Below are 26252 nucleotides of genomic sequence, written 5' to 3'. Positions count from 1 at the left end.
CCGGGATGTGTCATTGTCTGACAAACACCGGTGTAGCTCGGCCAACTTCCACCGCAAATGCTTCATCTTAGACAGATTTTGATGGGGATTTGTTTATTATGCTAATTACATTTCCACAGGGGCACGGACATAGACTCTAGGGGGTCAATCTAGCTGGTAAATTCATTTGAATGGCAAAATGGCAGACTTCACCTAATACCCAAATAAGAACCAGCTCTCTTTATCCAAACAACCAGATTTGGGGCATTCCTCATTATAAAATGGCCCACTATTCACTATATACCAACAGATCAGGGAAGAGGGTGCCATTTGATAGGGAATAGGGTGCCACCTAAATGTTTTGCTCTGGTATGAAGTTCGCTCCATCTGTTGTTATCCAAGGAGAGTGAAGCAGGTGTTACTAAAGACATTTTCATGGTTTAACTTCATTTTAAAATATTAATTTATTTCTCTCAGAAAAGAACTGGTGCAAACTTTGGACTGGTGGAAGTGATTGGTAAATGTGGCCCTTTATTTCCTTTCTTTTGGATTTAATTGAGTATGGATCACATCACAGGCATTGATTAGTTTCAAGATGGTTGACAGACAAGATGCTGTAATTAGATGGAAGAGGAGCCTTGACTATTACCCCTGTAGAGCTCATGTCTTTATTTGCATAGTTGGTGCCTTTTATTCTATACAGTCAGATGTTAGTGACTAGTGTCTTGCTAATCACTTACCCAAACAGTCAACGTGCACTTCCATATAATCAGATTAGCATTTTGCTGTGGATACATCATTCCTTTTTGCACTGTAAATAATTAGTGTTTGTAAATGATGGAAGGAAAAATTTAATCAGTTGCATTATGTAAATCTTTGTCCATTCTTGGCTGGACACTGAGCACACAGACTTCTGAACAAAATCCACATTTAACAGAATCATGAATGCAGTATGAACACGAATGAAAGGTCACTCATAGGTTTGACTGTAAAACTTAACCAGAGATTAAGTCAATTCAAAGGTGAATATGGCAAGCACTGTTAAAGTCTTCAAAGAAACAACTTGAATCAATAGTGGCGTGGTTGGGAGGGTACTGTACGTTTTGTTCTTCACTAACTTCACTGGTGCTCATTTCCAGATGAACAATAAGCACTTTACAGGCTGACTGAAAACATATAGCCCTTCAACTGAGATGCACCTTGGTTGCCCCTGTCTTCTACATAGGTTTGTGTTGAAAAAAGTGCAATGTCTTAAAACGTTCAGATGGGAAGACCATTTGGAGATGGCACATTGTTCTACAGATTATCCCATAAGAAACTGAAAAATATATAACTGAACCCCCCCAAATTAAAAGTTTTTGTGGTAAAATAAAGAAGTCCTCTGGATTATTGTATATATACGTTTTACATAACCTCCCTGTTTCAAATGTTTTCTCCTACTGAACGTCGCCCTGGTTTTTGTCATTGCCTTTTTTTCAAAGACCGGTGTGATTGGCTACTCCCTAGCCAGTCAGACACTAGTTGATAAATTACAAACCACCCTCGAGGCCTGCAGCTGAACACTAACATGTTGAAACAGAATAAACATTATACAGTATGTAGAGTGATTGTGTCAGACTCAAACACATCCGTCTTTTTTCTCTTTTTATTCAGTGAAAGATAAATCATTTGCGTTGATCACAAGCTTTATGCCTAGCCGCCTGATCAAGACAATACAATTTCTAGGGAACTCATCGTCATGGTTTGGAAAACATAATAGTAGTAGTTTGAATAAGAAAAAAATGAGGTAAGAAGTTATTGTTTTATACATTTGTGGTGCCTCTTCTGCTATTAGCTATACCGTTGAATGCACAGTGCTTCCTAAAACAGAAATTCTGATCATGGCACAACAACAAATCAAACTAGGAACCAGAAAGGGCTTCTTCACAATCCATATTATACAGACCAACACAAAGAAAAGCTGAGCAGGAATGGAAATGGACAACAAATACTTCACCATGACTTAGAGATTGAGCCCGAAACACGTGTGTGTGTGTTTGTGTGCAAGTCTTTTGTGCATCTGTTAATGTGTGTGTGCGTGTGTTTCACAGGCATCGGGCACAGCACAGTAAGTAGTGAGGCACAGCCCCACAACGACCTGACCTGCAGTGCCTGATGCTTTTTTATTACTATTTTACAAAGCAAAACATCACTCCTGCCTGATCCCATCCATGTTTCATAATAATCCAGGTGCTCTCAGTCTTCATTCCCTTTTTCCTTTCCTGTAGAGCAGCTGGTAGGTGCTTGACTTACTGTGTGGTGCCTGGCCAATTAAGGAACCTTGGTCGTCAGGGCCTGGGGTCCTACCCTCCCCTCTCTGGAACAGCGCACCTGTCTAAATCCCCTGGATTATATGGGTCATGGTGCTGGGGTTAAGGTTAGGGTGAAGATCGAAAGGCCAATGTAGCAGTCCACCCTACCTCTTCCAAAGGGGACTTGCTCATGCCCAGCAAGCTAGGATGCCACCTAGGATGTCATCTCAACCAACCTTCCCCCTCTACCCCAAATAGCCCCCTCCCTAGTTACTGCCTAACCATGGCTGAAGTGACTCTTGTCCCAGGCCACACATGGGGAGGCAGAGAGACAATGACCCCATCAGCAGCCTCTTAATATACCCTTACAGCTCCTCCAGAGGTTTGTTGGCCCAAACTTCCCCTCAAACCACCTCAGTGAAAAAGGGGGAAAGGAGAAAGCAACAACCCAAAAAACACTAAATGGAAGAATCCAAAACAACTGAAATAGTGTAAGAAGCCAAAAATAGCAACAGGAAAGGTTGAGATGACAACGGTTTGTTTTCTCGCTGGGCACGAAGGGTGAAGTGGAGATCCTCCGAAAGGTGTGACGTCATAGTTACTGTCGCCATGACAACGGCAGGGGGTTTGGGGAAAGAACCCCTCCCCACCCCTATTCACCCCCCCCATGGACCGGACGTGTGTCTCCCGCATCGCTCTCCAAAGTGCAACAACAACAATGTAAAAATGACATGTTTTAAATAAGCAAAGGCAGAGAGGGAAAAAAAGCCTGAGTCAGTTCGACAGCGTCCATATTCGTCCGTGTCTATTCATCTCAGTTAGTTTGTTACTCCGCGTTAACCGTCCCAGCTGCATATCGTCACACCGTCCGTCAGAGACATCCCATCCCTGCTTTCTGGCCAGTGTTTTTCTTTTCAGTCGTCCATTTTTCTTCTCCTCCATTTTATTTATCTCCTTTGTATGTTTTTCCTCAGCCCCAGCTTAAATTCCAGGTGGCAGAGCGGTAGCCGCAGTCAGCCGGGCAGGCACACCTTGCCTGCGAACAGCAGTCCCACTATGGTGAAGAAGATGGAGAGGACAAAGAGGACGTAGGAGGAGCCCACCACCGTGTTGTTGGGCAGCTTGTATGGCTGGCCACCCACCTCGTTGATGTAGAAACCGATGGGGAAGATGAGCGCCGCCATACAGAACAGGATCACTGAGGGGGAGAGAGAGATAATGTTAGACATGTTGGAATTGTTTTACTATTTCCTGTGGTGTTTGCTACACTGGAGACCGCTCCGCTTTCAATTAGGATGAAACCTGGGATGGATTGGATGCTTGTCAACCAAATCTCCCTCTGGGATAATAAAGATCGACTTGATTTGTTAATTGATTGAGTGACTGACTAATTAATTGATGAATTTAATGACTGAATCGTCACTCGTCCTCAGTAGGCCTATATACTACCTACCGCACAATGTCACACACACTACAGAACCAAAACACTCGTCCAAGGCCCCAGACATCATCACGCCTCAATCCTTTTACATAAATAGACCTTAGCTGTGAAGGAGACACACTCCAGTCTCACCACCGTGAATGTACCAAGGCCACGAACACACCAACCAGACCATGCAGGCTTTCAGAAGAGCTCCAAAACAGGCAGGCAGACGGGACGCTCTTCGGCATAGGATAATAGGGCCTTTCAGTGGGCGTCCAAGCAGATCAATGATCAGAGGGAGAGAGAGAGAGAGAGATGGAGGAATGGAGAGAGGAGAGAGAAAGAGTGTGTGTGTATGTGTGTGGACGTGTTTAACTATATTTGTGGGGACCAGAAGTCCCCACAAGAATAGTAATTTAAAAAAAAAATGTAACAACTTGGGACAGTCCCCACAAGGTAAAATGTTAATTTCTAGGGGGTTTAGGGTTAAGGTTAGAATTAGTGTTAGGGAAAATAGGATTTTGAATGGGACTGAATTGTGTCCCCACAAGGTTAGTTACACAAGACTGTGTGTGTGTGTGTGTGTGTGTGTGTGTGTGTGTGCGTGCGCGAGAGAGAGTAGGAGAGAGAGAGAGAAAAGTGAGTTGGCGTTGTAACAAACTGAGGCAATTTTATAATCCACTCAGCTAGAGGGAGCCGAGACCAGGGAGCATCTCTCTCTCTTCAGACAGTCAGGGCAGCGGATAGAGAGGGACTCAGGTCCTGATCAAGAGACACCAACACCAACTGAACACCCACACATGTACGCACAACATAGATTCTGTGGGCTTTGAGTGAATCTGTCCATCTGAAGCAGTGTTACTAATCTGAAAAGGCAGAGCCAAGGACTTACACATACTCTATAAAACGTACTCAAAAGGTAGTATAAATATAGAGTTGAATTACTTTAAAAGATTACTTTAAAAGCTAATTCGATATAGTGTAACTTAATCACTTAGGCTAATGCTAATTCAGTGGACATGTGGTGGTCTGCCGTCAAATAACTTCTGCTCTCCTCTCTCCTACATGGTAGAGTATCCGTGTTCTCTCCCTGTCAGCAGCAATAGAAGGGCCACCCCATCACAAACACTGTCACATCATGACAGGGCCGTATGAGACATACCAGGAGCTATAGGAGAGAGACTGCAGACATGTTCCCCAGGCATGTCCTACTGAAAACTAGCTACAGTGCGATAGAGGCTACCCAAAGATAGCCGAGAGCTTGACAGTCATTACAGACGTATGGACCATGAAAATAGGCCACCACTTAATGTGGCATCCTACTCTGTGTCGAAAAAAGCAACAAGTATCATTAGATAAAAAACCAACAAGTAAAAATAAAGAAATATATACAGTACCAGTCAAAAGTTTGGACACCTACTCATTCAAGGGTTTTTCTTTATTTTTACTATTTTGTGTTTTCTATATGCGTTATTTCATAGTTTTGATGTCTTCGCTATTATTCTACAATGTAGAAAATAGTAAAAATTAAGAACAATTCTGGAATGAGTAGGTGTGTCCAAAATGTGCCCCCCTTTTTCTCCCCAATTTCGTGATTACGATCTTGTCTCATCGCTGCAACTCCCCAACGGGCTCGGGAGAGTCACGCGTCCTCCTAAACATGACCCGCCAAACTGTGCTCCTTAACACCCGCTCGCTTAACCCATGTTTCGGAGGAAACACCGTTCAACTGACGACCGAAGTCAGCCTGCAGGCGCCCAGCCCGCCACAAGTAGTCGCTAGAGCGTGATGAGCCAAGTAAAGCCCCCCTGGCCAAACCCTTCCCAAACCTGGACGACGCTGGGCCAATTGTGTCCGGTCACAGCCGATTGTGACACAGCCTGGGATTCGAACCAAAGGCTGTAGTGACACCGCAAAACACTGCGATGCAGTGCATTAGACCGCTGCGCCACTCGGGAGGCCATAAATATGTATTTCTGAAGAGACAAGCACTTGGCGTCCATTTCAAGACACCAATTAGTGTGTTAGACTTCCTGCTGAGAGAAGTGATAACACTGATAATACGTCACTGCTCTGGCACCCAACAAAGTGGAGTGACACACCAGTCCTGATGGGGCACAATACGGTTTGTGTGTGTGTGTTCAGTGTGTGTGTGTAAGCAGTGACTGGGCACAGGGGCAAGGTCAGGAGTAAAATCATTAGGGTAGTTATCGGTCTTAATCCAAGTGATCAGCCTCTTGGTAGGACCAGTTAATTATAAAAGCCATTGTTAATTAGCATCATGAAACTCCTCATGTTTGGTTTTATTTTGGGGCTTTCAGAATATTTATTTGAAGATATTGCAGCCTCCCCAGCTACCAAATGTTAGATCCCAGGACGATCTACACAAAATACTCAATTGTAAAATATTCTGAAAAAATAAAACACTAATATATCTTGATTAGATAAGTATTCAACCACCTGAATCAATACATATTAGAATCACCTTTGGCAGCAATTACAGCTGTGAGTCTTTCTGGGTAAATCTCTAAGAGATTATCACACATGGATTGAGCAACATTTGCCCCAAATTCTTCAAGCTCTGTAAAATTGGTTGTTGATCATTGCTAGACAACCAATTTGAGGTCTTGCCATAGATTTTCAAGCAGATAAGTCAAAACTGTAACTCGGCCACTCAGGAACATTCACTGTCTTCTTGGTAAGTAACTCCAGTGTAGATTTGGCCTTGTGTTTTGGGTTATTGCCCTGCTGAAAGGTGAATTAATCTCCCAGTGTCTGGTGGAAAGCAGACTGAACCAGGTTTTCTTCTAGGATTTTGCCTGTGCTTAGCTCTCTTTAGTTATTTTTTTATCCTGAAAAACTCCCCAGTCCTTACAAGCACACCCATAACATGATGCAGCCATGACTATGCTTGAAAATGTGGGGAGTAATACTCAGTGAAGTGTTGTTTTGGATTTGCCACAAACATAACACTTTGTATTTAGGACAAAAAGTGAATTGCTTTGCCACATTTTTTGCAGTATTACTTTATTACCTTGTTGCAAACAGGATGCATGTATTCTGTACAGGCTTCCTTTTTTTCACTCTGTAAATTAGGTTAGTATTGTGGAGTAACTACGATGTTGTTGATCCATCCTCAGAGTGTGATAGGAGAAAACAAACCGTTTAAAAATCACCATTGCCCTCATGGTGAAATCCCTGAGTGGTTTCCCTCCTCTCCGGCAACAGAGTTAGGAAGGACGCCTGTATCTTTGTAGTGACTGGGTGTGTTGATACACCACCCAAAGTGTATTTAATAACTTCACCATACTCAAAGGGATATTCAATGTCTGCTTTTTATTTCTTTTGACCAATCTACCAATAGGTGCCCTTCTTTGTGAGGCATTGGAAAATCTCACTGGTTGAATCTGTGTTAGCAATTCACTGCTTGTCTTAGGGACCTTACAGATAATTGTATGTGTGGGGTACAGAGATGAGGTAGTCATTCAAAAACCATGTTAAGCACTATTATTGCACACAGAGCCCATGCAACTTATTATGTGTTAAGCAAACGTTTACTACTGAACTTATTTAGGCATGCCATAACAAAAGGGGTTGAATACTTATTGACTCAAGACATTTCAGCTTTAAAATGTTTAGAAATTATGATTTTTGGGGAAAAGAGAACTCTACTTTGACATTATGAGGTACAAAAAAAAGGCAAGTGACAAAAAAATCTCAATTTAATCGATTTTAAAGTCAGGCAGTAATACAACAAAATCGGTAAAATGTCAAAGGGTGTGAATACTTTCTGAAGGCACTGTATGTCAAATAACCAAAGGAGAACGTTTAGGGAAGTGTTCGCTGGGTCTTGTCGATAAGTGCAACTGTCAATCGAAAGTCAAACAAGATAATTCTCTGATTCCTGTGAATTACCACTGAACAGACAAACTGGAAACGGACTAAATCAAATCATGTTGCTTCGCCAGACACAATCAAAGGCTTACAGATTAAACGTTCTTCCATTCACACTGAGTGCCCTAACTAAAGCTTCAATCATAGGGCTGATTTTCCAAACGCACGTAGATGGAAATCAAAAGAGGCTTGGGGCAATAACTCCTCATATGCTTCCACAACACTACAGCTACACATCATGTCCTCCAGCCCAAACCCACACAGGCTATTTTCCCCCTCAGAAAGGGACTGATTTAGCCTAGCTAAAACAGCTCAGATGATGCAGCTGGTTCTCTATGGCTCTCTCTACGCTAGCAGGCAGGCTGGCTGGCTGAATGTGTCCTGTCTGTGCTGCCAGCTAGCGAGCAGAGTGTTGTCTGGCTAACCCCCCCCCCCCGGACTGGGCAGACACAGCTAATATTTATGTCTGTCCTCACTGCCGCGGCCATGTGTTTACCCACCGCAAGCCAGAACCTCAGTGTTTTTCAAACTACCTTAGCTGATACGTTACAGATTCTTAGACTAGTGCCTGTCAGAATACTGTACCTCACTGTACCTGGGGAGTAGTGTACAGCGAAGTCAGACAGCGGGGTTTGCTAGGGCATAGTAGTGTCTGGCTAGGGCCTAGTGTAAAGAGTAGTGTACAGGGACCAGACGGGGGAATAGCTAGGGCCTAGTGTAAATACTGTAGTGTACAGGGGACAGAAGGGGGAATAGCTAGGGTCAGTGTAAATACTGTAGTGTACAGGGGACAGAAGGGGGCCTGGCTAGGGCCTAGTGTAAATACTGTAGTGTACAGGGGACAGAAGGGGGCCTGGCTAGGACCTAGTGTAAATACTGTAGTGTACAGGGGACAGAAGGGGGCCTGGCTAGGGCCTAGTGTAAATACTGTAGTGTACAGGGGACAGAAGGGGGCCTGGCTAGGACCTAGTGTAAATACTGTAGTGTACAGGGGATAGAAGGGGGAATAGCTAGGGCCTAGTGTAAAGACTGTAGTGTACAGGGGACAGAAGGGGGCCTAGCTAGGGCCTAGTGTAAAGACTAGTGGACATTATTTTTAACAGTTTTATAAACTTTAGTGTTTTCTATCCAAATCTACCAATTATATGCTTATTCTAGCTTCTGGGCCTGAGTAGCAGGCAGTTTACTTTGGGCGCGCTTTTCATCCGGACGTCAAAATACCGCCCCCTATCCAAAAGAAGTTAATCAATAAGTGCATTGATGACTCCGTCCCCACAGTGACTGTACGTACAGTGAGGGAAAAAAGTATTTGATCCCCTGCTGATTTTGTACGATTGCCCACTGACAAAAAAAATCATTAGACAGAATTACAACAAAAAAATCCAGAAAAACGCATGTCAAAAATGTTCTAAATTGTTTGCATTTTAATGAGGGAAATAAGTATTTAACCCCCTCTCAATCAGAAAGATTTCTGGCTCCCAGGTGTCTTTTATACAGGTAATGAGCTGAGATTAGGAGCACACTCTTAAAGGGAGTGCTCCTAACCGCAGCTTGTTACCTGTATAAAAGACACCTGTCCACAGAAGCAATCAATCAATCAGATTCCAAACTCTCCACGATGGCCAAGACCAAAGAGCTCTCCAAGGATGTCAGGGACAAGATTGTAGACCTACACAAGGCTGGAATGGGCTACAAGACCATCGCCAAGCAGCTTGGTGAGAAGGTGACAACAGTTGGTGCGATTATTCGCAAATGGAAGAAACACAAAAGAACTGTCAATCTCCCTCGGCCTGGGGCTCCATGCAAGATCTCACCTCGTGGAGTTGCAATGATCATGAGAACGTTGAGGAATCAGCCCAGAACTACACGGGAGGATCTTGTCAATGATCTCAAGGCAGCTGGGACCATAGTCACCAAGAAAACAATTGGTAACACACTACGCCGTGAAGGACTGAAATCCTGCAGCGCCCGCAAGGTCCCCCTGCTCAAGAAAGCACATATACATGCCCGTCTGAAGTTTGCCAATGAACATCTGAATGATTCAGAGGACAACTGGGTGAAAGTGTTGTGGTCAGATGAGACCAAATTGGAGCTCTTTGGCATCAACTCAACTCGCTGTGTTTGGAGGAGGAGGAATGCTGCCTATGACCCCAAGAACACCATCCCCACCGTCAAACATGGAGGTGGAAACATTATGCTTTGGGGGTGTTTTTCTGCTAAGGGGACAGGACAACTTCACCGCATCAAAGGGACGATGGACGGGGCCATGTACCGTCAAATCTTGGGTGAGAACCTCCTTCCCTCAGCCAGGGCATTGAAAATGGGTCGTGGATGGGTATTCCAGCATGACAAGGACCCAAAACACACGGCTAAGGCAACAAAGGAGTGGCTCAAGAAGAAGCACATTAAGGTCCTGGAGTAGCCTAGCCAGTCTCCAGACCGTAATCCCATAGAAAATCTGTGGAGGGAGCTGAAGGTTCGAGTTGCCAAACGTCAGCCTCGAAACCTTAATGACTTGGAGAAGATCTGCAAAGAGGAGTGGGACAAAATCCTCCTGAGATGTGTGCAAACCTGGTGGCCAACTACAAGAAACGTCTGACCTCTGTGATTGCCAACAAGGGTTTTGCCACCAAGTACTAAGTCATGTTTTGCAGAGGGGTCAAATACTTATTTCCCTCATTAAAATGCAAATCATTTTATAACATTTTTGACATGCGTTTTTTCTGGATTTCTTTGTTGTTATTCTGCCTCTCACATAAACCTACCATTAAAATTATAGACTGATCATTTCTTTGTCAGTGGGCAAACGTACAAAATCATCAGGGGATCAAATACTTTTTCCCCTCACTGTACATACCCCAACCAGAAGCCATGGATTACAGGCAACATCCGCACTGAGCTAAAGGGTAGAGCTGCCGCTTTCAAGGAGCGGGACTCTAACCTGGAAGCATATAAGAAATCCTTCTATATCCTCTGGCGAACCATCAAACAGGCAAAGAGTCAATACAGGACTAAGATCGAATCGTACTACACCGGCTCGGATACTCGTCGGATGTGGCATGGCTTGCAAACTTTTACAGACAACAAAAGGAGTTGTCCAGTGACACGAGCCTTCACTGACATTTTCAACCTCTCCCTGTCTGAGTCTGTAATACCAACATGTTTCAAGCAGACCACCATAGTCCCTGTGCCCAAGAACACTAAGGTAACCTGCCTAAATCACTACCGACTCGTAGCACTCACGTCTGTAGCCATGAAGTGCTTTGAAAGGCTGGTCATAGCTCACATTAACACCATTATCCCAGAAACCATAGACCCACTCCAATTTGTATACTGCCCCAACAGTTCCACAGAATGATGCAATCTCTATTGTAGTCCACACTGCCCTTTCCCACCTGGACAAAAATAACACCTATGTGAGAATGCTATTCATTGACTACAGCTCAGCGTTCAACACCATTGTGCCCTCAAAGTCCATCACTAAGCTAAGGACCCTGGTACTAAACACCTCCCTCTGCAACTGGATCCTGGACTTCCTGATGGGCCGCCCCCAGGTGGTGAGGGTAGGTAACAACACATCTGCCACGCTGATCCTCAACACTGGGGCCCCTCAGGGGTGCGTGCTCAGTCGCCTCCTGTACTACCTGTTCACTCATGACTGCACGGCCAAGCACAATTCCAACACCATCATTAGATTTGTCAATAACACAACAGTGGTAGGCCTGATCACTGACAATGACGAGACGGCCTATAGAGAGGAGGACAGAGACCTGGCTGTGTGGTGCCAGGACAACAGCCTCTTCCTCAATGTGATCAAGACAAAGGAGATGATTGTGGACTACAGGAAAAGGAGGACCGAGCATGCCCCCATTCTCATCGACGGGGCTGTATTGGAGCAGGTTGAGTGTCCACATCGCCAACAAACGAACATGGTCCAAGCACACAAAGACAGTTGTGAAGAGGGCATAACAAAACCTATTCCCCCTCAGGAAACTAAAAAGATTTGGCATGGGTCCTCAGATCCTCAAAAGGTTTTACAGCTGCACCATCGAGAGCATCCTGACTGGTTGCATCACTGCCTGGTATGGCAACTGCTCGGCCTCCGACCACAAGGCACTACAGAGGGTAGTGCGAACGGCCCAGTACATCACTGGGGCCAAGCTTCCTGCCATCCAGGACCTCTATACCAGGCGGTGCCAGAGGAAGGCCCTAAAAAGTGTCAAGACTCCAGCCACCCTAGTCATAGACTGTTCTCTCTGCTACCGCACGGCAAGCGGTACTGGATCGCCAAGTCTAGACCCAAGAGGCTTCTAAAAAGCTTCTACCCTCAAGCCATAAGACTCATGAACATCTAATGAAATGGCTACCCAGACTATTTCCATTGCCCCCCCCCCTCCCCTCTTTTACACTGCTGCTACTCTCTGTTAATTATCTATGCATACTCACTTTAACAACTCTACCTACATGTACTAATTACCTCAACTAACCGGTGCCCCCGCACATTGACTCTGTACCGGTACCCCCTGTATATAGCCTCGCTATTGTTATTTTACTGCTGCTCTTTAATTATTTGTTAATTTTATTTCATTTTTTCCTCTCTTTTTTTTCTTAAAACTGCATTGTTGGTTAGGGCTTGTAAGTAAGCATTTCACTGTAAGTCTACACCTGTTGTATTCGACACGTGACAAATAACATTTGATTTGAAGTTGACTGCAGGTATTTACTTAAAAAGTAGCAACAAATATTATAATTTATTAAAAAACACTTCAAAGAAATTGTTCCAACTGTATTGATACTGTACCAGTACCTGTATTGGTACTGAAAAACCATCCCGCAGCTATTTACAAATACCCCGGTATATAAGGTATACCGCCCAAGACTACTAGCTAGGGCCTAGTGTAAAGACTGTAGTGCACAGGGGACAAAAGGGGGCCTGGCTAGGGCCTAGTGTAAAGACTGTAGTGCACAGGGGACAGAAGGGGGCCTGGCTAGGGCCTAGTGTAAAGACTGTAGTGCACAGGGGACAAAAGGGGGCCTGGCTAGGGCCTAGTGTAAAGACTGTAGTGCACAGGGGACAGAAGGGGGCTTGGCTAGGGCCTAGTGTAAAGACTGTAGTGCACAGGGGACAAAAGGGGGCCTGGCTAGGGCCTAGTGTAAAGACTGTAGTGCACAGGGGACAGAAGGGGGCCTGGCTAGGGCCTAGTGTAAAGATTGTAGTGCACAGGGGACAGAAGGGGGCTTGGCTAGGGCGTAGTGTAAAGACTGTAGTGCACAGAGGACAGAAGGGGGCCTGGATAGGGCCTAGTGTAAAGACTGTAGTGTACAGGGGACAGAAGGTGGCTTGGCTAGGGCCTAGTGTAAAGACTGTAGTGCACAGGGGACAGAAGGGGGCCTGGCTAGGGCCTAGTGTAAAGACTGTAGTGCACAGGGGACAGACGGGGGCCTGGCTAGGGCTTAGTGTAAAGACTGTAGTGTACAGGGGACAGAAGAGGGCCTGTACTGGCTGTACAAAGGGATCCTTTCAGGTGGCAGTGGCCCTGGGCCAGCTACGCCTACTGGTAGCTTCCTTTCCCCAGCCAGCAATCATCACCTGTTAGCCCCCTATTAGCTACCCCCCCTAGCTAATAGGGGGCCTGCACCTTTCATTCTGTAACACAGAGCACCAATCACATATGCCCCTTATCCCCAGCCCCCTCACTCTCGCTCTCTCACATACTCAATCTCTCCCCCACTTTAACTCTACCTCTCTTTTAATCCCCTTTTAGTCTACCACTTCTCCTCACTCTACCTCTCCCTCCCCTCTCCCTCTTTCCTGAAAGGAGAAAGCCCAGCCTGCCCATTACACAGCAGCAACAGCAACCCTGTGAGGTGCAGTGCTCAGCACTGTCAGGGAAATACTCAAGGCCCTCTTACTTTCTACCCCGTTTAGAACCCCTCTCTCCTCCTCCCCCTTTCCTCCTCCCATAGCTGGCTCTCAGATTACAAGTGATGCTTTTCTACCTCTCCAGTCTCTCAATCCCACTCTCATTTTCTCTTCATCTCCCTCTCTCACTCTTCCTGGTCCAGTGTAGCTCAGTGTCATTCTGTAGTCTCCCCTTCACACATCTCAATCTCTACCCCTACCTACAAACATTCTCCCGTTCCTTCCCTCTCAATCTATTTCTTTCTGGCGCCAGGTAGCCTAGCGGTTAAGAGCGTTGGGCCAGTAACCGAAAGGTTGATGGTTCGAATCCTCGAGCCGGCAAGGTGGAAAAATCTGCCGTTCTGTCCTTGAGCAAGGCAGTTAACCCCCGCAACACCACCTGCTCCCCAGGCGCCGATGACATGGACATCAAGTAAGGCAGGCCCCCTCACCTCTCTGATTCAGAGGGATTAAATACGGAAGACAAATTTCGGTTGAATGCATTCACTTGTGCAACTGACTAGGTTTCCCCTTTCCCTTTAAAATGCATCTCTTTGTCTGAAAGAAGCCATCAATGGTAGTCTTCACTGCAGTGACAGAGTGGGAGAGAAAGCGATAGAATGTGAAAGCACAAGAGGGAGAGCGGCAGAGACAGAGAGTGTGAAAGCATGAGAGAGAGAGAAAGAGAAAGTGAGAGAGTATCACTGAGGACCTGATACAGCCAACAAAACCCTGGATGATTGGGACTATATCATCCCTGTTGCCAAGGCAACCTCATCACTTGGCTCAGAGCGATGTGTGATTGTCAAAAAATCACTAAATTAAATCACATTTAGCACGTGACACAGATTTGCAATGAACACATTGACAACGCATCTTTTTAGAGGGGTTGGAGGGAAATTGATTATTGGGTGATTCTTGGGTAAACACACCATAGAAAATATAATCATTCTTATTCTCTATATACGACTAACAGATAATGACTGTGATGCACCAATTCAATCAACTGTGTCTGTGTGCTAGTAAAACTCTGCCTCTAGGTGAGTGAGTGAGTGAGGGGGGGTGTCTCTTCTCTTTGCCAAACAACCAATCAGAATATGAACACCGACACAGCCTTACGAAACAGCCCAGCTCAGCAGGGCTGCTGAATGTTGGGTTGGTATTGAGTTAAGAACTGTCTCCTCTGAATTCCTGTCTAAAAAGAGGGGACGAGTGTTGAAAGACAAAAAGAAGCGATTGAGTGGTACTCTATGACGCCCACACAGGTACCATAGAATGCACTTCTCAGTCGAAGAGCTGCAGGGAAGGGATGATCTGGAGGCATGGAGGATAGACACACATACAGCATACAAGTACGCACGCACGCACGCACGCACACACACACCGCCCACACAAAAGACGCAAACATCACACACATTGGTTCCATTGGTTTACCTGAAATCAGTTTCAACACTGAAATTCTGGGCATGAATGCAAAGCTAAACCAATATTTTCACAGCCCCCCTCTCCCTCGCCTCCCCCTTTCCTCTTCTCTCCCTCAACTTACTCTGTCTCTACCCCTACCCCTCCTCCGTGTAGGAGAGAGGGTATATCTGAGACCTCTGTATCTAGGCCTACAGCTTGTTTGGTCAAGCTACTTAACAGGGTGATAGAGAGGGTGTATTTTTTTTACGTTTGAGTGACCAAGTACCACTATTTAGTGGTGAAGTGTAGTGTGTCTCTGAGTAACGTCTATCAGTAAAGGTACACTCAGCTGGTTGAGCTTGGCTTTGATTGGTCAAAGTACACTCCACCGTCATTAAGGTAGGGTCGTTTCGGTCACTAGTCACTTACTCCCGGTGAAGGCAATCCAGCGGGCGTATTTGGTGGCCTCGCGGCGCCAGTGGGATGCCACCAGCAGGCCACAGGTCACCGTGAGGGAGATGATACCCAGGATGATGAAGAAGAGCGTGGTGACCCACTCGGGGGGAAGCCGCGGGGGGATACAGGTGCGGTCTCGACCGTGGATGGTCTGGCACTGCCGCACCAGGCCTACCGTCAGGGCACCTATATATATATATATATATGAGAGAGAGAGAGAGAGAATAGGTGTTAGATCATACACACATTTAAATACTCACACCAGCCATACTGTTAGGGCACATCCTTGTAGGGCTGGGCAGTAAACCGTATTTTACTATATACAGGTATTGATGCACAGTCCGGTTTGCATTTTTACTTTACCTTAGCTTACATAATGGTATTTGGTTTGTTAAATATAATTGAAATGTAATAACTGAGTGATGTAACAAAAAAATATATGGCAATCGCCCGTTCTTACCGTCAGTAAGAGACTGCGAACAGCTGAGAACTGCTAATTTCCTAGCAAGAGCTTCTGGTGCGCGCCTGTGATTTGTTTTTGCTATGAATAGTGCTGGACAGGCAGCACTGGAGCCAAAGATGTGCAAATGTACTTTTTTGCCACAAATCTTGCCTGTGAGGCAGTGCGGGTGACAAGAGCACTCTACAAATCGGCACAATGCCCCTTGTGGCGAAAATAACTGCCATTGAATCCATTTAAAATATATGGTACTAGGAAAGAAAAAGTGACTTTCACAAAATAGAGGCATACAAAGACAAAACAAATGTGGTACAGTGTGGAAATAACATCAAATGAGTGAAAGAAATGCAGAAACTGATGAAAATGCAGAACATTATTTTTGATTGAAATTTGATTGAAACGTATAAAACAATCAGAAGAGAGAAAGCCCCATTAAAAACACTTAAAATGTATTTGTTGCCACCCTAGGGCCATGCACAACTCATAAAGCATATTTAGAACTTTTATATAAAATACTGTCAAATACCGTCATACTGTCAAAAAGATGATATATTTTGTCCATATCGCCCAGCTCTACATCCATGTCAGGGCAGCTGGAACACACACTCTGTCGACTAACCAATCAGATTCTTTATAGGAAAAAATTGCCTGGTTTCACAACACTCAAATTGTTCCCAAACTGTTAACAGAATTACCAACAAATCTGTAACAGAATTACTGCAAATGAAATTGGCTACAATGGGAAATCATAGTAGTCACAAACCAGTTGGTTCACCTGCCTTACACTGGCATACTGTTATGTTCAGCTCATAGGGTCACCTGCTACTGTCCTCCTTTCAACTGGAATACTGTTATGTTCAGCTCATAGGGTCACCTGCTACTGTCCTCCTTTCAACTGGAATACTGTTATGTTCAGCTCATAGGGTCACCTGCTACTGTCCTCCTTTCAACTGGAATACTGTTATGTTCAGCTCATAGCAGTTTTCTTTCTGTCGTCTGGTGGTCAAACCAAGAGTGTTAAAACAGTCAGTCTAGACAACCCTTCCCTCTCTGCCGTTCTTTCTTCCTTTCTCTCATTTCCAGTTAATGTCACCTCTCCCAGCTGACACCTACCCATGAGCCCCCTCCCTTTCCATTTAATTTAACCAGCATCCTTACCCACTGAGCACCGACCGACAACAGACCTCCATGGACGTTGAAAAGTACCTGAAATTTGGTCAGTCCACCCTGGCCTTGATGTTAATGTCCAGAGACAGTTTGGATAGCACAGTACAGTACAGTGAGTAGAGCACAGTAGAGTCCAATACAATACAGTACTGAGCAAGGGTTGGAACCGGTTCAGGGAACAGAACAGAAAACCGGAAAATAATGATATTTTTTTAGGAAAATAATCAGAACCGCGAATGAAAGTTATCTATACTGTTCCAGAACATAAATGTTATTTTAAAAGCATGAGAATCGGCTAATAACGTTACTTTATGTTCCGGACATTTTTTTCCAGTCCCCCCAAAAAACACAACAAAGTTCCTATGCAACGCCCTCACCATGTCGCTAATCAACTTCTTCCAGTGTCTGCCGGCCTGCCACCTGGAAATATTTGCCAGTAAGTGTGCATGTGTAGACCCCTCCCCCTCTGAACCATAGTCTAGTAGCCTACTGACATTACAAGCGTGATTCAGAAATTAGGGAGAGATTTTAATTCGAGAATAATTAATTGACCTTTTCAATGCTAGTTAAGGATACTATAGTTATAACATTGGATTTATTAACTACAAAATGAACGACTATTTTAATTCCGGTGCTGCTCTGCACACACAAGCTTGTTAGCTAGCTAGCAGGTCCAACGTTAAGCCAACTATGACGTTCAAAGACATTCAAAGTTCCTTTATAGAAGCCGCTCCTCCGTAGGTATAATTCTGTGAGCCTAATTCAGATAATGCATGTCATAACAAGATTCCCAGCGCTTCAAGCCAAGCCTCCTCAACCTTCTCTCTCTCTCTCTCCCCACTGCAAAATTTCAGTCACATCTCACGCCCTACACTCATCTGTCCAGTGCATGTAAATATTTTGCCCGCTCCACCACAAGCTGCTCTATCCGCACTGATTTCAGAAGTTTAAAAAGGAACAGAAAGGCACCATATAAACCGTTACTTTGTTACTGAATGAACACTTATTTTAACTTAATATAATACATCAATAAAATCAATTTAGCCTCAAATAAATAATGAAACATGTTCAATTTGGTTTAAATAACGCAAAAACAAAGGGTTGGAGAAGAAAGTACAAGTGCAATATGTGCCATGTAAGAAAGCTAACGTTTAAGTGCCTTGCTCAGAACATGAGAACATATGAAAGCTGGTGGTTCCGTTTAACATGAGTCTTCAATATTCCCAGGTAAGAAGTTTTAGGTTGTAGTTATTATAGGAATTATAGGACTATTTCTCTCTATACGATTTGTATTTCATATACCTTTGACTATTAGATGTTCTTTTAGGCACTTTAGTATTGCCAGTGTAACAGTATAGCTTCCGTCCCTCTCCTCGCTCCTACCTGGGCTCGAACCAGGAACACATCGACAACAGCCACCCTCGAAGCTGTGTTACCCATGCAGAGCAAGGGGAACAACTACTCCAAGTCTCAGAGCGAGTGACGTTTGAAACGCTATTAGCGCGCACCCGCTAACTAGCTAGTCATATTAGTGCGCACCCGCTAACTAGCTAGTCACCCGCTAACTAGTTACACCAGCCTAATCTTGGGAGTTGATAGGCTTGAAGTCATAAACAGCGCAATGCTTGAAGCATTGCGAAGAGCTGCTGGCAAAACGCACGAAAGTGCTGTTTGAATGAATGCTTACGAGCCTGCTGGTGCCTACCACCGCTCAATCAAATATCAAATCATAGACTTAATTATAATATAATAAACACACAGAAATACGAGCCTTAGGTCATTAATATGGTCGAATCCGGAAACTATCATCTCAAAAACAAAACGTTTATTCTTTCAGTGAAATATGGAACCGTTCCGTATTTTATCTAACGGGTGGCATCCCTAAGTCTAAATATTCCTGTTACATTGCACAACCTTCAATGTTATGTCATAATTACGTAAAATTCTGGCAAATTAGTTCGCAACGAGTCAGGCGGCCCAAACGGTTGCATATACCCTGACTCTGCGTGCAATGAACGCAAGAGAAGTGACACAATTTTACCTGGTTAATATTGCCTGCTAGCCTGGATTTCTTTTAGCTAAATATGCACGTTTAAAAGTATATACTTCTGTGTATTGATTTTAAGAAAGGCATTGATGTTTATGGTTAGGTACAGTCGTGCAACGATTGTGCTTTTTTCGCAAATGCGCTTTTGTTAAATCATCCCCCGTTTGGCGAAGTCGGCTGTCTTTGTTAGGAAGAAATAGTCTTCACAGTTCGCAACGAGCCAGGCGGCCCAAACTGCTGCATATACCCTGACTCTGTTGCAAGAGAAGTGACACATTTTCCCTAGTTAAAAGAACTTAATGTTAGCAGGCAATATTAACTAAATATGCAGGTTTAAAAATATATACTTGTGTATTGATTTTAAGAAAGGCATTGATGTTTATGGTTAGGTACACGTTGGAGCAACGTGTACCTAAGCAATTATATGCAACGCAGGACAGGCTAGATAAACTAGTAATATCATCAACCATGTGTAGTTAACTAGTGATTATGATTGATTGATTGTTTTTTATAAGATAAGTTTAATGCTAGCTAGCAACTTACCTTTGTCACGTTCTGACCAGTAAAGGGGTTATTTGTTATTGTAGTTTGGTCAGGACGTGGCAGGGGGTGTTTGTTTTATGTGTTTCGGGGTTTGTTGGGGTATGTATTATGTAAGAGGGGTGTTTTTTTAGAGTGTTCCAGGGTTTTTGGGCTATGTTCTTGTTAGTTTATTTCTATGTTAGTTCTAGTCTTTCTATGTCTATGTTAGTTAATGGAGTTGACCTTCAATTGGAAGCAGCTGCCTCTCGTTGCTTCTAATTGAAGGTCTTATTTAAGAGGGGTGTTTTTGTAATGGGATTTGTGGGTAGTTGTCTCCTGTTTAGTGTCTGAGCACCTGACAGGACTGTTAGTGTCGTTCGTTTGTTTTGTATACGTGATTTGTTAGTTTTTTCCTTCTTTTGAGTAATAAAGAAGATGAGTATACACGTTCCCCCTGCGCTTTGGTCTGATCATTACGACACCCGTTACAACCTTGGCTTCTTACTGCATTCGCGTAACAGGCAGGCTCTTCGTGGAGTGCAATGTAAAGCAGGTGGTTAGAGTGTTGGACTAGTTAACCGTAAGGTTGCAAGATTGAATCCCCAAGCTGACAAGGTAAAAATCTGTCGTTCTGCCCCTGAACAAGGCAGTTAACCCACCGTTCCTAGTCCGTCATTGAAAATAAGAATGTGTTCTTAACTGACTTGCCTAGTTAAATAAAGGTGTTAAAAAAAATAAAAAAAAATAAATTAAAAAAATCGGCCAAATCGGCGTCCAAAAATACCGATTTCCGATTGTTATGAAAACTTGAAATCGGCCCTAATTAATTGCCCATTACGATTAATCGGTCGACCTCTATACAGCACAGTGAGTAGAACATAGTATAGTACAGTCCAATACAATAGTACAGTAAAATATAGTAGAGGACAGTAAATAAATTAAGTGTAAAGTACAGTATATTGTCCTGTACTGAACTATACTGTACTCTACTGCGCTGTACAGAACTCCACTCATCTGTGCTGCGATGTCCAAACTTATAAAACATGAGGAGAATGATATTCATATCCATAATTACGCATTTCTGTGTAGTATAGATCAGGGACCCATGATGTATTTCCGTTACCGTAATTCCACTTCACTTCAATAACCAAAATAGATTTTTGTTAAACTCAAGATGCCATAGCTGACACCCCATTCTTTCTGCAGACATCTTTGAATCTTAATTCTCAGTATGTAACATTTTGGGCGACCTGACCAAATTCACATAGAAATGTGAGTTATAGAACAGCCATTCACATTGAAAGCAAGTCTAAGAAGCGGTATATTTGTTCTATGAGCACTATTTCTATGCTTCTTCTTGTGTATTTTACCTTCGGGTTTGTACACAGCTTTAAACAGATGAAAATACTATATTTTTGTTATGGAAAATATAGTATTTCACAGCGATTTAGATGGTACAATGATTCTCTACACTATACGAGCTTGTTTTGTCACAAACTGAAATTAGGCGAACTATTAGAATTTTAGCAACCAGGAAATGGTGTTACAAGTTCTGCATAGTGTAGCTTTAATTCTGAGCGTATATTTAACTGTTTTTGGAAAACGTGGTCACATAAAAACCTGAGGGAGATTTTACAGTAATTCCGTTACCAAAGTTTCCATCTGCACAGTACTTACATTAAATTCGTTTTTGTAAAAAGAAATGTGTGGAAATTGTTAAAAGTAGCCATTGTGCATAGAGCTCTATTGTTTGTTAAACTTTGAAAATCAATGTTTTTTGTTTGGCATACATTTTAAAGTGAAAAGACTGAGACAAAGTGTAATTCCGTTACTGTGGAATCCCCCCCCCCCCCCCCCCCCCCCTTTAATCTGTCTGTGAATCAATGCCTGCTAGGGGCTCCTCTCTGCAGCCTACAGGGCCCAATTATGTCAGAGGAGGCTGAGGCTGTCGCTCTGTCACACACACAAGGACACACATACATGCACGTCTCCCACACACACTGCAACCGATTGTAATGGTTCTTCTCACACACATGTGCACGTACACACAGCAACAGATAAATAATTATCCACTCCCAGGCACGTACACACACTGCATCCGGATGTTTGTCTTGACACCTCAGCATTCCCTGTATAATGTGTCAGTTCATTAAGAAGCAGAGTCTTTGAATAAGTCTAAAATGCTGCTAGCTAACGTGACAGCAGTTTGCATCGCTACTATATATTTCATCTCACTTCTCCCATCAGACATAGTATAGTATTTCTCCCTTTGATTTATCTACCAAACACACACACACCTTCCTGTCTTCTCTCTTCCTCTTTTCCTACTTAACTTTCTCTCACTTCAAATTGAAGAGGCTTCTTTCTCTCCCTCCCTCTCTCCAGTTGAGTTCCTTCCCTGATCTTGAAGTCAGTCAGTAAGTATGCACATCTGTTGGTCTGGAACACGGAGGAGAGGAGATAATATCTAGCCTATGGCGGAGAGCCTACTGGAGCCATCTATCACTGATCAGACACACACTGAGGATTTATAGCCTCTGGACTGAGCCATGATGACGTCTGCCTGAGATAGACTAGCTCATGAGCGCACACACACACACACACACACACACACACACACACACACACACACACACACACACACACACACGCACACTCTGATCAGACCACTGAGAACCATAGGAGAGACACTAAATCCGTGTGCGTTGGTCTTCATGGAGATTTCTACCTGAGTAAGCATAACGGTATCATATTATGCATGAAAGGTTTAGGTGGTAGGAACCTGTAGTCTTTTTCATGAAAGGTGGGCTCGGTTATGAAGAGTGGGTTTTACTACCACCTTCACCATAATCTTACCAGGTAGGCTATCGACAATACGTTCTCTTCTACAGCAAACTTGGAAAGACATGGTAGAAAAGATGATACAATACATATTGGTGGTCCAATGGTGGAGATGCTGAAAGACAGATTGGCCTGGGAATCTCCTTTTGCACTGGGGCAGGGCGGGTCTCCTCTCCTCTGGTATCCCACAGCGAGCCAAACAGTCCACTGGCCATCAGTCCAGAGGAAATCCTGTCCCCTTTAGAACAGCTAGCAGGCCAGCACAACACCGCCTCTACAATAACAAGCAAACACAGCCTCAACCCTTCCCTAACCACACGTACAAACACTATGTAGGCCTAATGCTCCTCGGCTGGAGAATGCTTTCATGTGCTAGAACAATAGAGAACATTTTAGAGATTATATAATCAACATATTCTAGAATTCTAGCCCTGGATATTCTAAAATAGGCTACATCCAAGAATTACAACATTCTAGAAGACCATTATTTCCTTGCCTTGTGCAGTCTGCACTGGGGCCGACGTGTTCTTCTGTCAACCGGAAGAAGTCGGAGCTACTCAGCCTTTAGACTAAAGAAAGAAGGAGGTCAGAGCGAGGCAGACTAAAATGGCACCTGGAACGCCCACCAGAGCACTAGAGCTTACCCAAGAGCCTATTTCTGAAGTGAAGTAGGCCATATGTTCCTGCCTGGGTACTGTAACCTTGAACCTGTCTGAGGACGGGAAGTGGGTGTGTGTGAATGTGTGGAACATCAGCGGGCTCTGATAGCACTAATAGTCTTGTTTTATGGCCATTTCCCCCTGGATCCTCCAGCCTCCTGCTGATTCACTAGCTCTCAGTGGAATTCCTTACAACAGGCAGGCACGGCATGGCACACACACCACTGGACACGACACACACACGCCATGCAAAAACAGGGTACTCTGACACAAATTACACAAACGTACACATACACACACTCCGTGAGAGTACACATCTGGATAAATAAACCTGGAATCTAAAATGAAAAGTGTGAGCAACGGAGCGACGCCTCATTTCCCCCCAGCCCACCGCTGAGCAGAGCTGGTGAAGGGTACAGCAAGACCCACCACTGCTGCTGCTGGTGTGTACAGACAGACATCCAGATATACACAGAGCACAACAACACTCATACACTGTCCCACACAGTAATACAGCCTCGTCACACAGATACTGACAGTCCCCATAAAAACATTACTAACAGTTGTAATCTCCATGGATCCCCATGTCTCTATCTAACCATCTCCCATGTGCCTCCCCTCTATTTTCTCTGTATTCACACAGCTTAAATCTGTTCCTCTTCTCCGGTGTTCCCTCCCATGTGCCTCCCCTCTATTCTCTCTGTATTCACACAGCTTAAATCTGTTCCTCTTCTCCGGTGTTCCCTCCCATGTGCCTCCCCTCTATTCTCTCTGTATTCACACAGCTTAAATCTGTTCCTCTTCTCCGGTGTTCCCTCCCATGTGCCTCCCCTCTATTCTCTCTGTATTCACACAGCTCAAATCTGTTCCTCTTCTCCTGTGTTCCCTCCCATGTGCCTCTCCTCTATTCTCTCTGTATTCACACAGCTTACATCTGTTCCTCTTCTCCTGTGTTCCCTCCCATGTGCCTCCCCTCTATTCTCTCTGTATTCACACAGCTTACATCTGTTCCTCTTCTCCTGTGTTCCCTCCCATGTGCCTCTCCTCTATTCTCTCTGTATTCACACAGCTCAAATCTGTTCCTCTTCTCCTGTGTTCCCTCCCATGTGCCTCTCCTCTATTCTCTCTGTATTCACACAGCTTACATCTGTTCCTCTTCTCCTGTGTTCCCTCCCATGTGCCTCTCCTCTATTCTCTCTGTATTCACACAGCTCAAATCTGTTCCTCTTCTCCTGTGTTCCCTCCCATGTGCCTCTCCTCTATTCTCTCTGTATTCACACAGCTTACATCTGTTCCTCTTCTCCTGTGTTCCCTCCCATGTGCCTCTCCTCTATTCTCTCTGTATTCACACAGCTCAAATCTGTTCCTCTTCTCCTGTGTTCCCTCCCATGTGCCTCTCCTCTATTCTCTCTGTATTCACACAGCTTACATCTGTTCCTCTTCTCCTGTGTTCCCTCCCATGTGCCTCTCCTCTATTCTCTCTGTATTCACACAGCTCAAATCTGTTCCTCTTCTCCTGTGTTCCCTCCCATGTGCCTCTCCTCTATTCTCTCTGTATTCACACAGCTTACATCTGTTCCTCTTCTCCGGTGTTCCCTCCCTGTGTGTTCACTCTTCCCTGCCATGTCTGTTTTTTCACCATCTTCTGTTTCTCTCTGCCCCTCTGTGTCCCTGCATGTGTTCTACTGATCCCCGTCTCCTCCCTCTGTATTCTCTCCATCCTGACGTCTCACTGTTTATCACAGCTTCTCTCTCTCTATGTTCGTTCCTTCTTTCCCTCCATCCGTATTCACTCTTCTTTGAGTGAGATCACTGTTTCTCACCCCCTCTCTCTATCTCCATTAGATTACTGCTTCTCGCCCAGTCTGTGTCTAAACGAGAGGAAATGAGGGCTGTGTGAGTTGGTCCTGAGCATGGCAATGCTGTCATTAGTGTAGGTGCAGAGAGGTGTTAGCTGCTGTTAGCCAGACAGCAGGCAGCACTGGAGGGATGAGTGGAGCAGGAGGCCTCTAAACTCTGCTGGGTGGAAGTATGGAGGTGGAGGTGGCAGGCAGCCACCGCAGGTTTTAACAGCCCGGCCGTTCTTGTACTTACATCACAGGGCTGCAGGGGAAGGTAGACTGTAGTGTTGACTGTCCCCAGACACACACACAAACACAAGTAGACTACACACACCCACACACACAAATTCAGACTACATAGCCACACACACACAGGTAAAGACACGCATACATACAAACATTCATTCCAGAGACGTATACAAACAACACACACACAAACTGGTTTGCATATTCAATACCCGTACACAAACAAACACTACATACAGTCTTCAAAGGTGGACTTCAAAAGGTAGGAAAACACATAGCCACGGTCTGAAGGTAGTTACCACTACATAAGTTTTCCAAACAACGTTTCCAGAAGACAAGTGTCTTCATATTCGTTCCATGACAGAAGGACAGACGCTTACACACACAGTTTTACTTAACACAACAACATAAAAGCGCTTGTTAAGGGAGAGGGCAGGAAGCTGGTAGTATACTTTTCAACAGCGAAGCACTTCTTTCTCCCCCTAGTCCCTCATGCCCTGACCATGTACTAAAACAGGATGCCGCCCAGTCAGTGCAGACAAAGATGGTGGAGGAGGATTCTGCTCTCTGGTACAGCTGGTACAGAGAAACAGGTGGTTATTGTGGCTGTGTCCCAACTTGGCTGTAGATACTAGCATGGCCACCTCCAACTGGCTCGTTCAATCTCTCTACACTCCCCTGCAACTCTTCCCTGGCCAGGGTGTTGAAAATGTGTTCTCAGTTAACCTATGTGGTAAAGGGTTAATGATCAAATATTAACTTGCTACATTCACACATACAGCCTACAGTATGCCCACTGTAACTGTGCTTGCTCTACTAAAACAAGGCTAACCAAGACAGTTATCCAAACCTTATGCCCAATAGCACGCAAGGAAGCAACAGGGATGCTTTGACTGTACAAGGATGAGGACAAATTAAGCGCTATTTCCAGATGTACGCTTTTAAATATCACATTTTCAATGGTACGGCTTTGTTTAAACAACAACAAAAACTATTTCCTCAATTGTACCTCAGCATAAAGGTTGTTCCGTCCAACGATCAGAACAGAACATTTTCACAGCAGTGGGAGGGCTTGGCACCGCTTGCTGGCTTTGCCATTTAGAAGTAGACCAGAAATCAC

General features: G+C 44.4%; 1 protein-coding gene across 2 annotated transcripts in view; it reads right to left on the bottom strand.

Annotated features, from left to right (window-relative positions):
- Window positions 1-1610: 1610 nt before the first annotated feature.
- Window positions 1611-26252, bottom strand: part of LOC106606731 (uncharacterized protein C16orf52 homolog B) — a 34998-nt gene continuing 10356 nt past the window's right edge. Inside the window, exons 1-3 of one of the 2 annotated variants that reach the window (XM_082976402.1) lie at window positions 15810-16958; window positions 15323-15535; window positions 1611-3468 (exon numbers count right to left, since the gene is read on the bottom strand). In XM_082976402.1, coding sequence (XP_082832528.1) covers window positions 3284-3468; window positions 15323-15535; window positions 15810-16098 — 687 coding nt within the window. In that variant the 5' untranslated portion in view covers window positions 16099-16958 and the 3' untranslated portion in view covers window positions 1611-3283. Of the gene's footprint in view, window positions 3469-15322; window positions 15536-15809; window positions 16959-26252 lie in introns of those variants that run through there. The other variant, XM_045720017.2, reaches the window with a different exon arrangement.

Source organism: Salmo salar, chromosome 06, assembly GCF_965601325.2.
Source record: "Salmo salar chromosome 06, fSalSal1, whole genome shotgun sequence".
Classification (NCBI taxonomy): Eukaryota; Metazoa; Chordata; class Actinopteri; order Salmoniformes; family Salmonidae; genus Salmo; species Salmo salar.
Note: the sequence above shows the minus strand (reverse complement) of the source record. Positions and strands in the feature narration are given on the sequence as shown.